Here is an 18,224-nt window from a genome sequence, read left to right on the forward strand (position 1 = left end):
CGCTCCCACTGACATCACTAGTGATGTCAGAGGGGCCGGCCCCAGACGTTAGGAATTCCCATGGGACGCCTCCGTCTGGGCAGCCACGCCCCCGGCACGCCCACCAAAGGGGGCGTGCTGTCAATCACCATCGACAGCACGCCCCCTTTGGTGCGAGACCCATAACAACGGCTTGGCCGTCGTTATTCGGGTCTCGCGCATGCGCACGATGGAGCCGGCTCCATCGTGCGCATGCGCACTTGGGCAACATCGACCCACTTGCGAGCGGGTCTGAATCAGGCCCTCTGTTGCTCTGGTAATAACTTCTCACCCTCACAGATCCACACCACAACCCTGGCATTCCAAATGCACCAGATACCTGCAAAAGTGTTCAAGAATTGCAGAGCGCCATTGGAGGAAATCACGCTCTATGGCTGACTTCCTCCATTTCAAATTTATTCTCTCATCCTACAGTGCTGCCCTGTCCCTCTTCAAACAATCCTATTTCAATAACCTAATCTCCTCCCAATTCTCAAATTTTCTGAGTCTCTTTGCCACTTTCAACTCCCTCTGCCCTTCCCCCTCCTCGCCTCCCCTCCTCACTCTCTGCCCTTGACTTTGACCCTTCTTTACACCCTAAAATTGTCTCCGTACGTGAGGACATCTTATCCAATCAGACCCTCAGCACTCCTGCCCCTCTTTTCCCTGACCACTCCTCCCCTTCTGTCTCACCAACTCTGACATCCTTCTCCCCTGTTTCTGAAGAGGAAGTCATGGCCCTCACCCGGTCCTCCCCCAACCCCCCCCCCCCTTGTCGTCTCCTCTCCTTCCTGTCTCCTTCTCCCTGTTCCCATCTTGCCCACGTCCTCAATCTCTCCCTCTCATCAGGCACTGTTCCTTCTGCATTCAAGCATGCCCTTGTCTCCCCCATTCTTAAAAAACCTACCCTTGATCCTAACATACTCTCCAACTGCGGACCCATCTCTCTCCTCCCATTTGTTTCCAAACTCCTTGAGCGGATTGTCTACCACCACCTTACCACCTTTCTTTCCTCCCACTACCTCCTTGACTCATTTCAATCTGGCTTCCGTTCTCTCCACTCCACTGAAACTGCCCTCACAAAAGTCAGCAATGACCTCCTTGCTGCCAAATCCAAGGGCCACTACTCCCTGCTCATTCTCCTTGACCTCTCTGCTGCATTTGACACTGTAGACCACCACCTCCTCCTGCAAATCCTTCACTCCCTTGGTCTACGTAGCACTGCCCTCTCCTGGCTGTCATCCTACCTCTCTGATTGTTCCTTCTCTGTCTCCTTTCATGACTCCTCTTCCCCCCCCCCCCACTTCCACTAACAGTAGGAGTTCCCCAAGGTTCTGTTCTTGGACCTCTCCTTTTCTCCCTATATACGTCCTCTTTAGGTGATCTCATTAACTCTTTTGACCTCCAATATCATCTCTATGCTGATGATACTCAAATTTACCTTTCCACCCCTGAGCTCTCCCCCTCGCTCCTTACCCGTAACTCCAGCTGTCTCTCTGCTGTCTCTTCATGGATGTCCCAGCGCTTTATTAAACTTAACATGTCTAAGACTGAGCTGATCATCTTCCCACCCTCTTCCATAATCTCACTTCCCACTATTTCACTATTTATTGATGGCACAACTATCTCCTTTAGCCCCAAAGTGCGCTGCCTTGGCGTTATCCTAGACTCCTCCCTCTCCTTTATACCACATATATTCTTCACCTCTCACAGTCCTGCCGTTTCCACCTAAAAAATATCTCCAGGATTAGACCCTTCTTCACCCAGGATGCTACTAAAACCCTCATCCACTCGCTGGTCATCTCCAGATTGGACTACTGTAACCTCCTATCTGGTCTCCCACCTCTCTCCACTACAATCTGTCTTCAATGCTGCTGCTCTGCTCATCTTCCTCTCCAGATGTTTTACATCTGCTTCGCCTCTCCTTCAAGCCCTACACTGGCTCCTCTTCCCCTTCAGATGCCAATTCAAGGTTCTTACACACACCTACAAAGCCCTCACCAAATCCTCTCCCACATACATTTCTGACCTTCTCTCCCTTCACACTGCCGCCCGTCCACTTCGCTCAACTAATGCCTGCCGCCTCTCTTGCCAACTGATTACTTCCTCCCACTCCCGCTTCCAAGATTTTGCCTGTGCTGCTCCCTACCTTTGGAACTCCCTCCCTCTCCCGATCAGACTCTACAAAACTTCAAACGGGATTTCAAGACCCACTACTTCATCAAGGCCTTCCAGCACTCATCCTAACCCACCTCATGCTCTTTCCTCCCTGTCTTCCCCTTCTGTGTCATGCCCGTCTGTCTGCCCCTCCCCTTTAGAATGTAAGCTCTACTCCCCACAAGGGCACCTGACTGCTAATAATAACTAAATAAAATAAATGTCAGACTAATTCAAGGAGAATCTAGTGAAGGGATTTATGTATCCAAATCAACCTACTGCAGCTAGGTTCTTCTTCGTAGCCAAAAAGGATGGAGCACTCGATCACATGAGTCACCATGCCATAACCATTAAAAAAACGTGTGCCCCATCTCACTCATTTTCAAACTATTTGACTGCCTAAAAGGTGACACTGTCTTTACCAAGCTGGACATGAGGGGGGCCTACAACCTTACCTGGATTCAACAAGGAGATGAGAGAGACTGCTTTTATCACAAGGGAAGGGCACTTGGAATACTTGGTTCAGCACGTACATACATAACGCCGGGAGCTCCGTGTCACTTGGTAGCGCCGAGTGTCTTTCATGTGACTTTTTACCTTCAAATGCGTCTTATTCGCACAGCGATGTAAATAGATATCACAAGCAGCTTCTGCTGATTATAATATATGCAGCATGGTTATGTTCTGCGGTAGTATCTGCATATGAAACGCTACATTAGTGTTACAGCCGCTGACACTGTAACGTAGCATTTCACCCGCACCTACATGTGCAGCGCTACGGAGTCACAGACAATGGCCACAAGAAGCCATTCAGGCCATCACTTCGATCACTATCCTCAAACAGCTGGACACCTCTCATCTCCTTCATATTGGTGGTGGATGCATGCTCCATTGGCAGTGGGGCAGTACTGCCACAGTGAGATATCACGAGGAAGTTTCACCCCTGCGGATATCATTCCCACAATATGCTTCCTGCAGGGAAGAACTACAGCATTGGGTACAAGGAACTCCTAGCCATTAAACTGGAGCTCGAGGAGTGGAGACATGTTCCTGAGTGGGTCCTTCACCTGGTGACAGTATTTACAGATCGCAAAAGCCTGGCACATCTGCAGTCAGCCAGCAGACTGAACCCAAGACCAGCACACTGGTTACTGTTATTTATCCAGGTTTGCAGCTCACCTCTCCTTTTGGCCAGGATCTCGGAACTCCAAAGAAGATGCTTTATCCTGCTTGTATGACAACACAAACTGAGACTAGGTGAATTCCAAACCACTCCTTGACCCAGCTAGAATACTAGTAGTTATGGATAGTATCCCAGCAGCAGTTCTCTCCCCACAGCAGATCAGAAGTGTCGGGCTGAGACCAAGATTACTCCTCTGGGCCCACACATCAGTTTTTGTGAAATTCCGGGTCCCAGAAAATTAACCACTTCCTCTCCAGATCTTACTGGTGGCCTACTCTTTCAAGAACATCTCTGTCTGTGACAAGTGTGCTCAAGACCCAGAGGATGAAGCCATGAGGACCTCTGTGTTCACTCCCCATTTCAAGTCAACCTTGGTCCATAATCTCCATGGACTTTATCACTGATCTGCCAGTATCTAAGTGGTGCAACACCACCTGGTTTGTGGTTGATCTGTTCACCATGGTGGCCCACTAAAGGACATACCCTCAGCCGAAGATTTGTCACAAACCTTCATTCAGGACATATTCCAACTCCACAGTTGCCCCAGCGACATCACATCAGATAGGGGTACCCAGTTCATATACCGGTTCTGGAGTGCTTTCTGAAAACACACTCATAAAACTGAACTTTTCCTTGGCATATCACTCTCCGTCTACTGGTCAGACTGAGAAGGTAAACAAGGACCTCAAGACCTTCCTGCATATGTGCATTCAGGCAACCAGGAGGACTGCGTAGACTCTCCCGTGTGCATTACTCACAACCTGCACTACCAGTCGAGAACAGGTTCCACACCGTTCTTTGCTCTCCATGGGTATCTCTGACTTTCCGAACTTCCTGTCATCTCGACATTGGAAGTATTAGTAGAGGGCAATATACACTGAAAGTTCCACGACATTTGGGCTGGTGTCAGGTCATTGCTGGCAAAATCCTCAGCCACATACAAAATGGCATCTGATAAAAGGAGAAGGAAGGGCTCACATTTGGGTCACAGATGCAAAGTCTGGTGAACACTTATTTCTGGGTACCCTCTATGAAACTTGCTTCCAGGTACATCTGTCCCTTCCAATCACCTTGGATATCAATCCGGTGGTATTTAATTTGTAACTACCAGAACCTCTGCGGATCCTCAATGTGTTCCACAGCTAACTCATTACCAACAAACACTCCTCCCAGGACACGCCACCACCACCAGTTGCGGTGTAATCACAGGAGGAGCAGAAAACCAAGCAGGTTTTGGATGTCCTCGTATACTGAAGCACCCTGCAATATCTGATCGATTAGAAGGGATACGGTTCTAAGGAACAAATGTGGGTGGGAGCATCAGATGTCCATACCAAAGGAAGTTTCCCCCCATAAGAGGATCTGTGGATGGCCACCCTTTTGAGGAGGGGTAATGTCAGTACCAGCAGTCATAGACACTGGCCTGCCTCCAACACACTGCAGGCCACTGATTGCTGACCTTCCCAATAGAATCCTTAACAGAACCCAGCTAGGCTCAGGTTCTAGATCAGTGATTCCCAACCTCTGTCCTCAAGGCACACTAACGGTCCTGAATTTAGTGATATCCATGGATGGGAACAGATGGTCAAATCAATATAACTGAGGTACTAATTAAGTCACTTGTGCTCAAGTATCCCCTAAAACCTGGACTGTTAGTGTGCCTTTAGGACCGTGGTTGGGAACCCCTGCTATAGATGATATAACATCTCTCAGGTGTTACCACTAACCTCCAGCACTGATGACTCATGCGGGCAATTACCCATCTGCCAGCTGCTATAAGACCCTGCTCAATACACTTACCCAGTGCCTGAGTATCAGTTGTGTTCTACAGAGGTGCTCCTGAACTATTCTCTCCAGTATAGTTTCTTTCCAGTGCTATTTAGATTCCGTTGTTCAGTTTTCTAGACAGCAGCACATCCTCACTCACAGTTCCATCTGTTGTGTTTCCAGTCCTCGTAACCCCTAAGGACTCTGTGTTGCTTTCACAGTGGGAACCAACTATACTGGGCCGTGACCTGGGTCCTCACTGAGTTCAGTCCATATCCTATTGTGGAGATTCCTGGTGAAGTCCGGTGAGGGGCTTAGGGCCTGATTTAACTACGGATCGCAACTGCGATTACGCACACAATCTGGCTATGCATAGGGACGCCCACTGTATTTTGCACACATCCATTATGTTTAGCAAGACTGCAAAACCATCTGTAACATCACAGCCTCGCACACACTTGCACAAGCTCTGACCTTGCTCAGAAATTGCTAATTTCATCGTGCTCTACAAACACCTCTGTATACGCTGTTACACGCTACTCGCTGTACAAACACTGGCAACACCTCTGTATACGCTGTTACACGCTACTCGCTGTACAAACACTGGCAACACCTCTGTATACGCTGTTACACGCTACTCGCTGTACAAACACTGGCAACACCTCTGTATACGCTGTTACACGCTACTCGCTGTACAAACACTGGCAACACCTCTGTATACGCTGTTACACGCTACTCGCTGTACAAACACTGGCAACACCTCTGTATACGCTGTTACACGCTACTCGCTGTACAAACACTGCCAACACCTCTGTATACGCTGTTACACGCTACTCGCTGTACAAACACTGCCAACACCTCTGTATACGCTGTTACACGCTGCACACTATACAAACACTGCTAACACCTCTGTATACGCTGTTACACGCTGCACACTATACAAACACTGCTAACACATTAGTGCACCTTGTGACACACTAAGTTTATCACACACTGTGTACTCAGCTGTACTGTACCTTTATCATTTGTACCTACAGTGTTGCACACCTCAGGGTACCACCTCTCGGAGTATGGCAGCTATACTGCTTTCTGTGTGTTCCCCGTAGCACCAAGGTCTTACACACTGTCAGATATAACGGACATTCTCATTAATTAGGTGAATAAATTACTTTAAGTTTGCATTTATAAATTCCGGTTCAAAATCTTAGTAAATGCACAAAGTTTCCACTATTATTTTATAGTCGTTCAGTATGACCTTAAACAACGGACAGAATAATAATAGTGTCTTTCTACAATTTAATCCCGGGAATCCCGTCATTTAGAGGTTTTTAATCCTGAATAACAGGATGAAATAAATGGGGCAGGATTGTCTTCCCTACTCCTGTGTCACGGAGTGTCCCCTCCTAACACAATACCTGCTATGTATATACTGTATCCCAGACCATATTATAGCGCTTTTATATACCCAGTACTAGAAGTATCCCACCAGGACAACTTCCGTTGTGTCTGTGCCGATTACATGCTGAACTACAAGAACAATGTAACCATGGGCCTCATTCTAGTTTATCTACTGCACCACCTTGTAAATAAGCCAGAAGTATGTATGATGGGATGTGAGATTTAGATGTGTGATATTACATATTATAATACCTGTGTAATATTACATATTATAATTCCTGTGTAATATTGCATATTATTATTATTATTCCTGTGTAATATTACATATTATTATTATTCCTGTGTAATATTACATTTATTATCCCTGTGTAATATTACATTTATTATCCCTGTGTAATATTACATATTATCCCTGTGTAATATTACATATTATCCCTGTGTAATATTGAATATTACTATTATTCCTGTGTAATATTGCTTATTATTATTATCCCTGTGTAAAATTACATTTTATTATCCCTGTGTAATATTACATATTATTCCTGTGTAATATTGAATATTACTATTATCCCTGTGTAATATTGCTTATTATTATTATTATTATTATCCCTGTGTAATATTGCATATTATTATTATCATCCCTGTGTAATACATATTATTATCCCTGTGTAATATTACATATTATTCCTGTGTAATATTGAATATTACTATTATCCCTGTGTAATATTACATATCCCTGTGTAATATTACATATTATTATAATACCTGTGTAATATTACATATTATTATAATTCCTGTGTAATATTACATATTATTATCCCTATGTAATATTGCTTATTATTATTATCCCTGTGTAATATTGCATATTATTATTATTATCCCTGTGTAATATTGCATATTATTATTATTATCCCTGTGTAATATTACTGATCATTATTATTATTATTCCTGAGTAGTAATAATAATAATTATTATTATCCCTGTGTAATATTACATATTATTATCCCTGTGTAATATTACATATTATTATTATCATAATCATCCCTGTGTAATACATATTATTATCCCTGTGTAATATTACATATCCCTGTGTAATATTACATATTATTATTATCCCTGTGTAATATTGCATATTATTATTATTATCCCTGTGTAATATTGTATATTTATTATTATCCCTGTGTAATATTACTGATCATTATTATTATTATTCCTGAGTAGTAGTAATAATAATAATTATTATTATCCCTGTGTAATATTACATATTATTATCCCTGTGTAATATTACATATTATTATCCCTGTGTAATATTACATATTATTATTCCTGTGTAATATTACATTTTATTATTCCTGTGTAATATTACATTTTATTATCCCTGTGTAATATTACATTTTATTATCCCTGTGTAATATTACATATTATCCCTGTGTAATATTACATTTTATTTTATCCCTGTGTAATATTGAATATTACTATTATCCCTGTGTAATATTGCTTATTATTATTATTATTATTATTATCCCTGTGTAATATTGCATATTATTATTATCATCATCATCCCTGTGTAATACATATTATTATCCCTGTGTAATACATATTATTATCCCTGTGTAATATTACATATCCCTGTGTAATATTACATATTATTATAATACCTGTGTAATATTACATATTATAATTCCTGTGTAATATTACATATTATTATCCCTATGTAATATTGCTTATTATTATTATCCCTGTGTAATATTGCATATTATTATTATTATCCCTGTATTGTATATTTATTATTATCCCTGTGTAATATTACTGATCATTATTATTATTATTCCTTAGTAATAATAATAATAATTATTATTATCCCTGTGTAATATTACATATTATTATCCCTGTGTAATATTACATATTATTATTATTATCCTAATCATCCCTGTGTAATACATATTATTATCCCTGTGTAATATTACATATCCCTGTGTAATATTACATATTATTATAATACCTGTGTAATATTACATATTATTATAATTCCTGTGTAATATTACATATTATTATCCCTATGTAATATTGCTTATTATTATCCCTGTGTAATATTGCATATTATTATTATCCCTGTGTAATATTGCATATTATTATTATTATCCCTGTGTAATATTGTATATTTATTATTATCCCTGTGTAATATTACTGATCATTATTATTATTATTATTATTCCTGAGTAGTAATAATAATAATAATTATTATTATCCCTGTGTAATATTACATATTATTATCCCTGTGTAATATTACATATTATTATTCCTGTGTAATATTACATATTATTATAACTGTGTAATATTACATGTTATTATTCCTGTGTAATATTACATTTTATTATCCCTGTGTAATATTACATATTATTCCTGTGTAATATTACATATTATTCCTGTGTAATATTACATATTATCCCTGTGTAATATTACATATTATCCCTGTGTAATATTACATTTTATTTTATCCCTGTGTAATATTGAATATTACTATTATCCCTGTGTAATATTACTGATCATTATTATTCCTGAGTAATAATAATTATAATAATAATTATTATTAGCATCCCTGTGTAATATTACATATCATCCCAATCAAAACAACTATATTGTTAGCTGGATAGGTGCCCACCTCCAGCTAATAACATCCCCCCCCCCCCCCCCCTCCTGGTGCAGACCTGCTCTGTGTCAGTGCCCGTCAGGTGCCAAGTGCTGGCTATAGTCACAGTCCAGTCTAATGGGGGGCATCCACTAGACTATTTTATCCCTGTCCAACCTCTTAACGATTTTCCCTTGAAGTTTCCCTTGAAATATGATCTTCCACTCTGAACAATTTGCAAACGATTTGCAAAAGATCTAACAATAAGCTATGTTGTTTTAATCTGTGATTGAGAGCTTTCAGCTATAGTGGGCAGATAGTGGTTCATCGTTTGATCGTTCAGCGTGAACGATGTGTAAACTATTTGTAAGCAATCAACTGAAATTGACCTGCATGTTCAGTCGATGGAGGAGACGATCAAACGACCAGCGGGAGCGCGCATCGTACATCGTTAGAAACAATTGCTGCACGATTTGCAAACGATGTTTGAACGATTATCGAACGATTTTATCATTATCGTTCAACTTTATCGTCTAGTGGATACCCCCCTTAAAATGTTCCGTCTTTCCGTTTAGCCAACAACACAAGATGATTATTTGAAGAGGCTCTCGGAGACTGTACGAGGGGACTTGGATCAGGTTGGAGGTAAGTTCCCCTCAGCCATATTTCTTGCTTCTTACTTATTTTCTGTTGTGGGGGCAGCGTATGCACGTATCCATTTCTATACCAATGCCTGGCACCACACCAGCACATGCCAATGTCTATACCAATGCCTGGCACCACACCAGCACATGCCAATGTCTATACCAATGCCTGGCACCACACCAGCACATGCCAATGCCTGGCACCACACCAGCACATGCCAATGTCTATACCAATGCCTGGCACCACACCAGCACATGCCAATGTCTGTACCAATGACTGGCACCACACCAGCACATGCCAATGCCTGGCACCACACCAGCACATGACAAGACCAGACCTCATTGGTTCAGATGAGTGACAGAGGCAGAATAGTACCAGTCTGCCATAACGGGAAGTGCTGGGTGCTCTGCTATAGAGGTTTAACAAATGGACACAGTATAGGGACTATATAGGGACTACTGACTGGTCTATTTATAAATCTCCTCCCACAAATACCCGCTATGACCTGAACGCTGTTGCTGCCTGAGCTGTTTCACATTTGTACGTTTGGGCTTCACTCTTGTGAAGATGTTTTTAGTTGCACCGTAAGTGTGGGGCTCATTCACACGCTAGGAATATGCGAACTTACCACGCTTTTAGTGATTTGTTGCTCTTGTACCAATCTGGTATATTGTACTATTCATCTTATGTATAATGTTTTGTACTGTGCATTTACAGCAGATCGGTGTGATGGCGCCCTATGCTGCGACACGCGTTCTGCTTTCTATTTCTCCCTCCAATATATTGTTTTGTATATTTATTGCCGCAGTTACGCCATTTTGTTTGTTTTCTTCGATCTGTGTTAACAAGTTTCATATTCGTATAAATAATACAAGTCTGGAGTCTGCAGAACATCTTTACCGTGTATGACCCCACACCTTCCTCACCTAAATCATTACCGTGTATGACCCTACACCTTCCTCACCTAAATCATTACCGTGTATGACCCCACACCTTCCTCACCTACATTACTGCTTCCATACTGGCCCCAATATACACCCGACATACTACATCATTACCGTGTATGACCCCACACCTTCCTCACCTACATCATTACCGTGTATGACCCCACACCTTCCTCACCTACATCATTACCGTGTATGACCCCACACCTTCCTCACCTAAATCATTACCGTGTATGACCCTACACCTTCCTCCCCTACATCATTACCGTGTATGACCCCTCACCTTCCTCACCTAAATCATTACCGTGTATGACCCCACACCTTCCTCACCTACATTACTGCTTCCATACTGGCCCCAATATACACCCGACATACTACATCATTACCGTGTATGACCCCACACCTTCCTCACCTACATCATTACCGTGTATGACCCCACACCTTCCTCACCTACATCATTACCGTGTATGACCCCACACCTTCCTCACCTAAATCATTACCGTGTATGACCCCACACCTTCCTCACCTACATCATTACCGTGTATGACCCCTCACCTTCCTCACCTACATCATTACCATGTATGACCCCTCACCTTCCTCACCTACATCATTACCGTGTATGACCCCACACCTTCCTCACCTACATCATTACCGTGTATGACCCCACACCTTCCTCACCTACATCATTACCGTGTATGACCCTACACCTTCCTCACCTACATCATTACCGTGTATGACCCCTCACCTTCCTCACCTAAATCATTACCGTGTATGACCCCACACCTTCCTCACCTACATTACTGCTTCCATACTGGCCCCAATATACACCCGACATACTACATCATTACCGTGTATGACCCCTCACCTTCCTCACCTAAATCATTACCGTGTATGACCCCACACCTTCCTCACCTACATTACTGCTTCCATACTGGCCCCAATATACACCCGACATACTACATCATTACCGTGTATGACCCCACACCTTCCTCACCTAAATCATTACCGTGTATGACCCCACACCTTCCTCACCTACATTACTGCTTCCATACTGGCCCCAATATACACCCGACATACTACATCATTACCGAGTATGACCCTACACCTTCCTCACCTACATCATTACCGTGTATGACCCCACACCTTCCTCACCTAAATCATTACCGTGTATGACCCTACACCTTCCTCACCTACATCATTACCGTGTATGACCCCTCACCTTCCTCACCTACATCATTACCGTGTATGACCCCACACCTTCCTCACCTACATCATTACCGTGTATGACCCCACACCTTCCTCACCTAAATCATTACCGTGTATGACCCTACACCTTCCTCACCTACATCATTACCGTGTATGACCCCTCACCTTCCTCACCTAAATCATTACCGTGTATGACCCCACACCTTCCTCACCTACATTACTGCTTCCATACTGGCCCCAATATACACCCGACATACTACATCATTACCGTGTATGACCCCACACCTTCCTCACCTACATCATTACCGTGTATGACCCCACACCTTCCTCACCTACATCATTACCGTGTATGACCCCACACCTTCCTCACCTAAATCATTACCGTGTATGACCCCACACCTTCCTCACCTACATCATTACCGTGTATGACCCCAAACCTTCCTCACCTACATCATTACCATGTATGACCCCTCACCTTCCTCACCTAAATCATTACCGTGTATGACCCCACACCTTCCTCACCTACATCATTACCGTGTATGACCCCAAACCTTCCTCACCTACATCACTGCTTCCATACTGGCCCCAATATACACCCGACATCATTACCGTGTATGACCCTACACCTTCCTCACCTACATCATTACCATGTATGACCCCTCACCTTCCTCACCTACATCATTACCGTGTATGACCCCACACCTTCCTCACCTAAATCATTACCGTGTATGACCCTACACCTTCCTCACCTACATCATTACCGTGTATGACCCCTCACCTTCCTCACCTAAATCATTACCGTGTATGACCCCACACCTTCCTCACCTACATTACTGCTTCCATACTGGCCCCAATATACACCCGACATACTACATCATTACCGTGTATGACCCCACACCTTCCTCACCTACATCATTACCGTGTATGACCCCACACCTTCCTCACCTACATCATTACCGTGTATGACCCCACACCTTCCTCACCTAAATCATTACCGTGTATGACCCCACACCTTCCTCACCTACATCATTACCGTGTATGACCCCACACCTTCCTCACCTACATCATTACCGTGTATGACCCCACACCTTCCTCACCTAAATCATTACCGTGTATGACCCCACACCTTCCTCACCTACATCATTACCGTGTATGACCCCAAACCTTCCTCACCTACATCATTACCATGTATGACCCCTCACCTTCCTCACCTAAATCATTACCGTGTATGACCCCACACCTTCCTCACCTACATCATTACCGTGTATGACCCCAAACCTTCCTCACCTACATCACTGCTTCCATACTGGCCCCAATATACACCCGACATCATTACCGTGTATGACCCTACACCTTCCTCACCTACATCATTACCGTGCATGACCCCACACCTTCCTCACCTACATCATTACCATGTGTGACGCCACACCTTCCTCACCTACATCATTACCATGTATGACCCCACACCTTCCTCACCTACATCACTGCTTCCATACTGGCCCCAATATACACCCGACATACTACATCATTACCGTGTATGACCCTACACCTTCCTCACCTACATTACTGCTTCCATACTGGTCCCAATATACACCCTACATACTACATCATTACCGTGTATGACCCCACACCTTCCTTACCTACATCATTATCGTGTATGACCTGCACCTTCCTCACCTACATCACTGCTTCCATACTTGTCCTAATATACACCCGAATTACTACATCATTACCGTGTATGACCCTACACCTTCCTCACCTACATCATTACTGTGTATGACCCTACACCTTCCTCACCTACATCATTACCGTGTATGACCCCACACCTTCCTCACCTAAATCATTACCGTGTATGACCCCACACCTTCCTCACCTACATCACTGCTTCCATACTGGCCCCAATATACACCCGACATACTACATCATTACCGTGTATGACCCTACACCTTCCTCACCTACATCATTACCGTGTATGACCCCACACCTTCCTCACCTAAATCATTACCGTGTATGACCCCACACCTTCCTCACCTACATCATTACCGTGTATGACCCCACACCTTCCTCACCTACATCACTGCTTCCATACTGGCCCCAATATACACCCGACATACTACATCATTACCGTGTATGACCCCAGACCTTCCTCATCTACATCATTACCGTCTATGATCCCACACCTTCCTCACCTACATCATTACCGTGTATGACCTGCACCTTCCTCACCTACATCATTACCATGTATGACCCCACACCTTCCTCACCTAAATCATTACCGTGTATGACCCCACACCTTCCTCACCTACATCATTACCGTGTATGACCCCACACCTTCCTCACCTACATCACTGCTTCCATACTGGCCCCAATATATACTGGCCCCAATATACACCCGACATACTACATCATTACCGTGTATGACCCCACACCTTCCTCACCTACATCATTACCGTGTATGACCCCACACCTTCCTCACCTACATTACTGCTTCCATACTTGTCCTAATATACACCCTACATCATTACTGTGTATGACCCTACACCTTCCTCACCTACATTATTACCATGTATGACCCCTCACCTTCCTCACCTACATCATTACCGTGTATGACCCCACACCTTCCTCACCTACATCATTACCGTGTATGACCCCACACCTTCCTCACCTACATCACTGCTTCCATACTGGCCCCAATATATACTGGCCCCAATATACACCCGACATACTACATCATTACCGTGTATGACCCCACACCTTCCTCACCTACATCATTACCGTGTATGACCCCACACCTTCCTCACCTACATTACTGCTTCCATACTTGTCCTAATATACACCCTACATCATTACTGTGTATGACCCTACACCTTCCTCACCTACATTATTACCATGTATGACCCCTCACCTTCCTCACCTACATCATTACCGTGTATGACCCCACACCTTCCTCACCTACATCATTACCGTGTATGACCCCACACCTTCCTCACCTACATCACTGCTTCCATACTGGCCCCAATATACACCCGACATACTACATCATTACCATGTATGACCCCAGACCTTCCTCACCTATATTACTGCTTCCATACTTGTCCTAATATACACCCGACATACTACATCATTACCGAGTATGACCCCAGACCTTCCTCACCTACATCATTACCGTCTATGACCCTACACCTTACTCACCTACATCATTATCGTGTATGACCTGCACCTTCCTCACCTACATCACTGCTTCCATACTGGTCCCAATATACACCCTACATACTACATCATTACCGTGTATGACCCCACACCTTACTCGCCTACATCATTATCGTGTATGACCTGCACCTTCCTCACCTACATCACTGCTTCCATACTGGTCCCAATATACACCCTACATACTACATCATTACCGTGTATGACCCCACACCTTCCTCACCTACATCATTATCGTGTATGACCTGCACCTTCCTCACCTACATCACTGCTTCCATACTTGTCCTAATATACACCCAACATACTACATCATTACCGTCTATGACCCCACACCTTCCTCACCTACATCACTGCTTCCATACTGGTCCCAATATACACCCGAATTACTACATCATTACCGTGTATGACCCCACACCTTCCTCACCTACATCATTACTGTGTATGACCCTACACCTTCCTCACCTACATCATTATCGTGTATGACCTGCACCTTCCTCACCTACATCACTGCTTCCATACTGGCCCCAATATACACCCGACATACTACATCATTACCGTGTATGACCCCACACCTTCCTCATCTACATCATTACCGTCTATGACCCTACACCTTCCTCACCAACATCATTACCGTGTATGACCCCACACCTTCCTCACCTACATCATTACCGTGTATGACTCCACTCCTTCCTCACCTAAATCATTACCGTGTATGACCCCACACCTTCCTCACCTACATCATTACCGTGTATGACCTCACACCTTCCTCACCTACATCACTGCTTCCATACTGGTCCCAATATACACCCGACATACTACATCATTACCGTGTATGACCCTACACCTTCCTCACCTACATCATTACCGTGTATGACCTGCACCTTCCTCACCTAAATCATTACCGTGTATGACCCCACACTTTCCTCACCAACATCATTACCGTGTATGACCCTACACCTTCCTCACCTACATCATTACCGTGTATGACCCCACACCTTCCTCACCTAAATCATTACCGTGTATGACCCCAGACCTTCCTCACCTACATCATTACCGTGTATGACCTCACACCTTCCTCACCTACATCACTGCTTCCATACTGGTCCCAATATACACCCGACATACTACATCATTACCGTGTATGACCCTACACCTTCCTCACCTACATCACTGCTTCCATACTGACCCCAATATACACCCGAATTACTACATCATTACCGTGTATGACCCTACACCTTCCTCACCTACATCATTACCGTGTATGACCCCAGACCTTCCTCACCTACATCATTACCATATATGACCCCAGACCTTCCTCACCTACATCATTACCGTGTATGACCCCACACCTTCCTCACCTACATTACTGCTTCCATACTTGTCCTAATATACACCCTACATACTACATCATTACCGTGTATGACCTGCACCTTCCTCACCTACATCATTACCATGTATGACCCCACACCTTCCTCACCTACATCATTACCGTGTATGTCCCCACACCTTCCTCACCTACATCATTACCGTGTATGACCCCACACCTTCCTCACCTACATCATTACCGTGTATGTCCCCACACCTTCCTCACCTACATCATTACCGTGTATGACCCCACACCTTCCTCACCTACATCACTGCTTCCATACTGGCCCGAGTATTCACCACTGTCTCCTCCCCGAAATAATACGTTCCAAATCCTATCTTTTTATGGGGTTTTCCTCTAAGCCACTCCCTGGAGAAATAGAAAGTGGTCTTAGTGCTCCCAATTACCAATCTAAAAAAACCCCCTAACCCTATATACCAAACATAGACCTATATACCCCGTCCCCTAGGTTAGAGAGTGTCACTGTAAGTATACGGGGTAGTAGAGGAGGAGTCAAACCTATATACCCGTCCCCTAGGTTAGAGAGTGTCACTGTCAGTATACGGGGTACTAGAGGAGGAGTCACACCTATATATCCCGTCCCCTAGGTTAGAGAGTGTCACTGTCAGTATACGGGGTACTAGAGGAGGAGTCACACCTATATACCCCGTCCCCTAGGTTAGAGAGTGTCAGTATACGGGGTAGTAGAGGAGGGAGTCACACCTATATACCCCGTCCCCTAGGTTAGAGAGTGTCACTGTCAGTATACGGGGTACTAGAGGAGGAGTCACACCTATATACCCTGTCCCCTAGGTTAGAGAGTGTCAGTATATGGGGTACTAGAGATGGGGTCACACCTATATACCCTGTCCCCTAGGTTAGAGAGTGTCAGTATATGGGGTACTAGAGGAGGGGTCACACCTATATACCCCGTCCCCTAGGTTAGAGAGTGTCACTGTCAGTATACGGGGTACCAGAGGAGGAGTCACACCTATATATCATGTCCCCTAGGTTAGAGAGTGTCAGTATATGGGGTACTAGAGGAGGGAGTCACACCTATATACCCCGTCCCCTAGGTTAGAGAGTTTCACTGTCAGTATACGGGTACTAGAGGAGGAGTCACACCTATATACCCTGTCCCCTAGGTTAGAGAGTGTCAGTATATGGGGTACTAGAGGAGGGGTCACACCTATATACCCTGTCCCCTAGGTTAGAGAGTGTCAGTATATGGGGTACTAGAGGAGGGGTCACACCTATATACCCTGTCCCCTAGGTTAGAGAGTGTCAGTATACGGGGTACTAGAGGAGGAGTCACACCTATATACCCTGTCCCCTAGGTTAGAGAGTGTCAGTATATGGGGTACTAGAGGAGGGGTCACACCTATATACCCTGTCCCCTAGGTTAGAGAGTGTCACTATATGGGGTACTAGAGGAGGGGTCACACCTATATACCCCGTCCCCTAGGTTAGAGAGTGTCACTGTCAGTATACGGGGTACCAGAGGAGGGGTCACACCTATATACCCTGTCCCCTAGGTTAGAGAGTGTCACTATATGGGGTACTAGAGGAGGGGTCACACCTATATACCCCGTCCCCTAGGTTAGAGAGTGTCACTGTCAGTATACGGGGTACCAGAGGAGGAGTCACACCTATATATCATGTCCCCTAGGTTAGAGAGTGTCAGTATATGGGGTACTAGAGGAG

At 44.2% G+C, this 18,224-nt stretch overlaps 1 protein-coding gene across 3 annotated transcripts in view; it reads left to right on the forward strand.

Annotated features, from left to right (window-relative positions):
• The window catches only part of WDR4 (WDR4 tRNA N7-guanosine methyltransferase non-catalytic subunit), an 82,329-nt gene that overhangs the window by 57,064 nt on the left and 7,041 nt on the right, over nt 1-18,224 (forward strand). For all 3 annotated transcript variants that reach the window (XM_088463365.1, XM_088463367.1, XM_088463366.1), the window contains exon 11: nt 9,728-9,797. In XM_088463365.1, coding sequence (XP_088319491.1) covers nt 9,728-9,797 — 70 coding nt within the window. The remainder of the gene's footprint in view (nt 1-9,727; nt 9,798-18,224) is intronic.

This window comes from Taudactylus pleione, unplaced genomic scaffold, assembly GCF_031769625.1.
Source record: "Taudactylus pleione unplaced genomic scaffold, aTauple2 ptg001351l, whole genome shotgun sequence".
NCBI classification, from domain to species: Eukaryota; Metazoa; Chordata; class Amphibia; order Anura; family Myobatrachidae; genus Taudactylus; species Taudactylus pleione.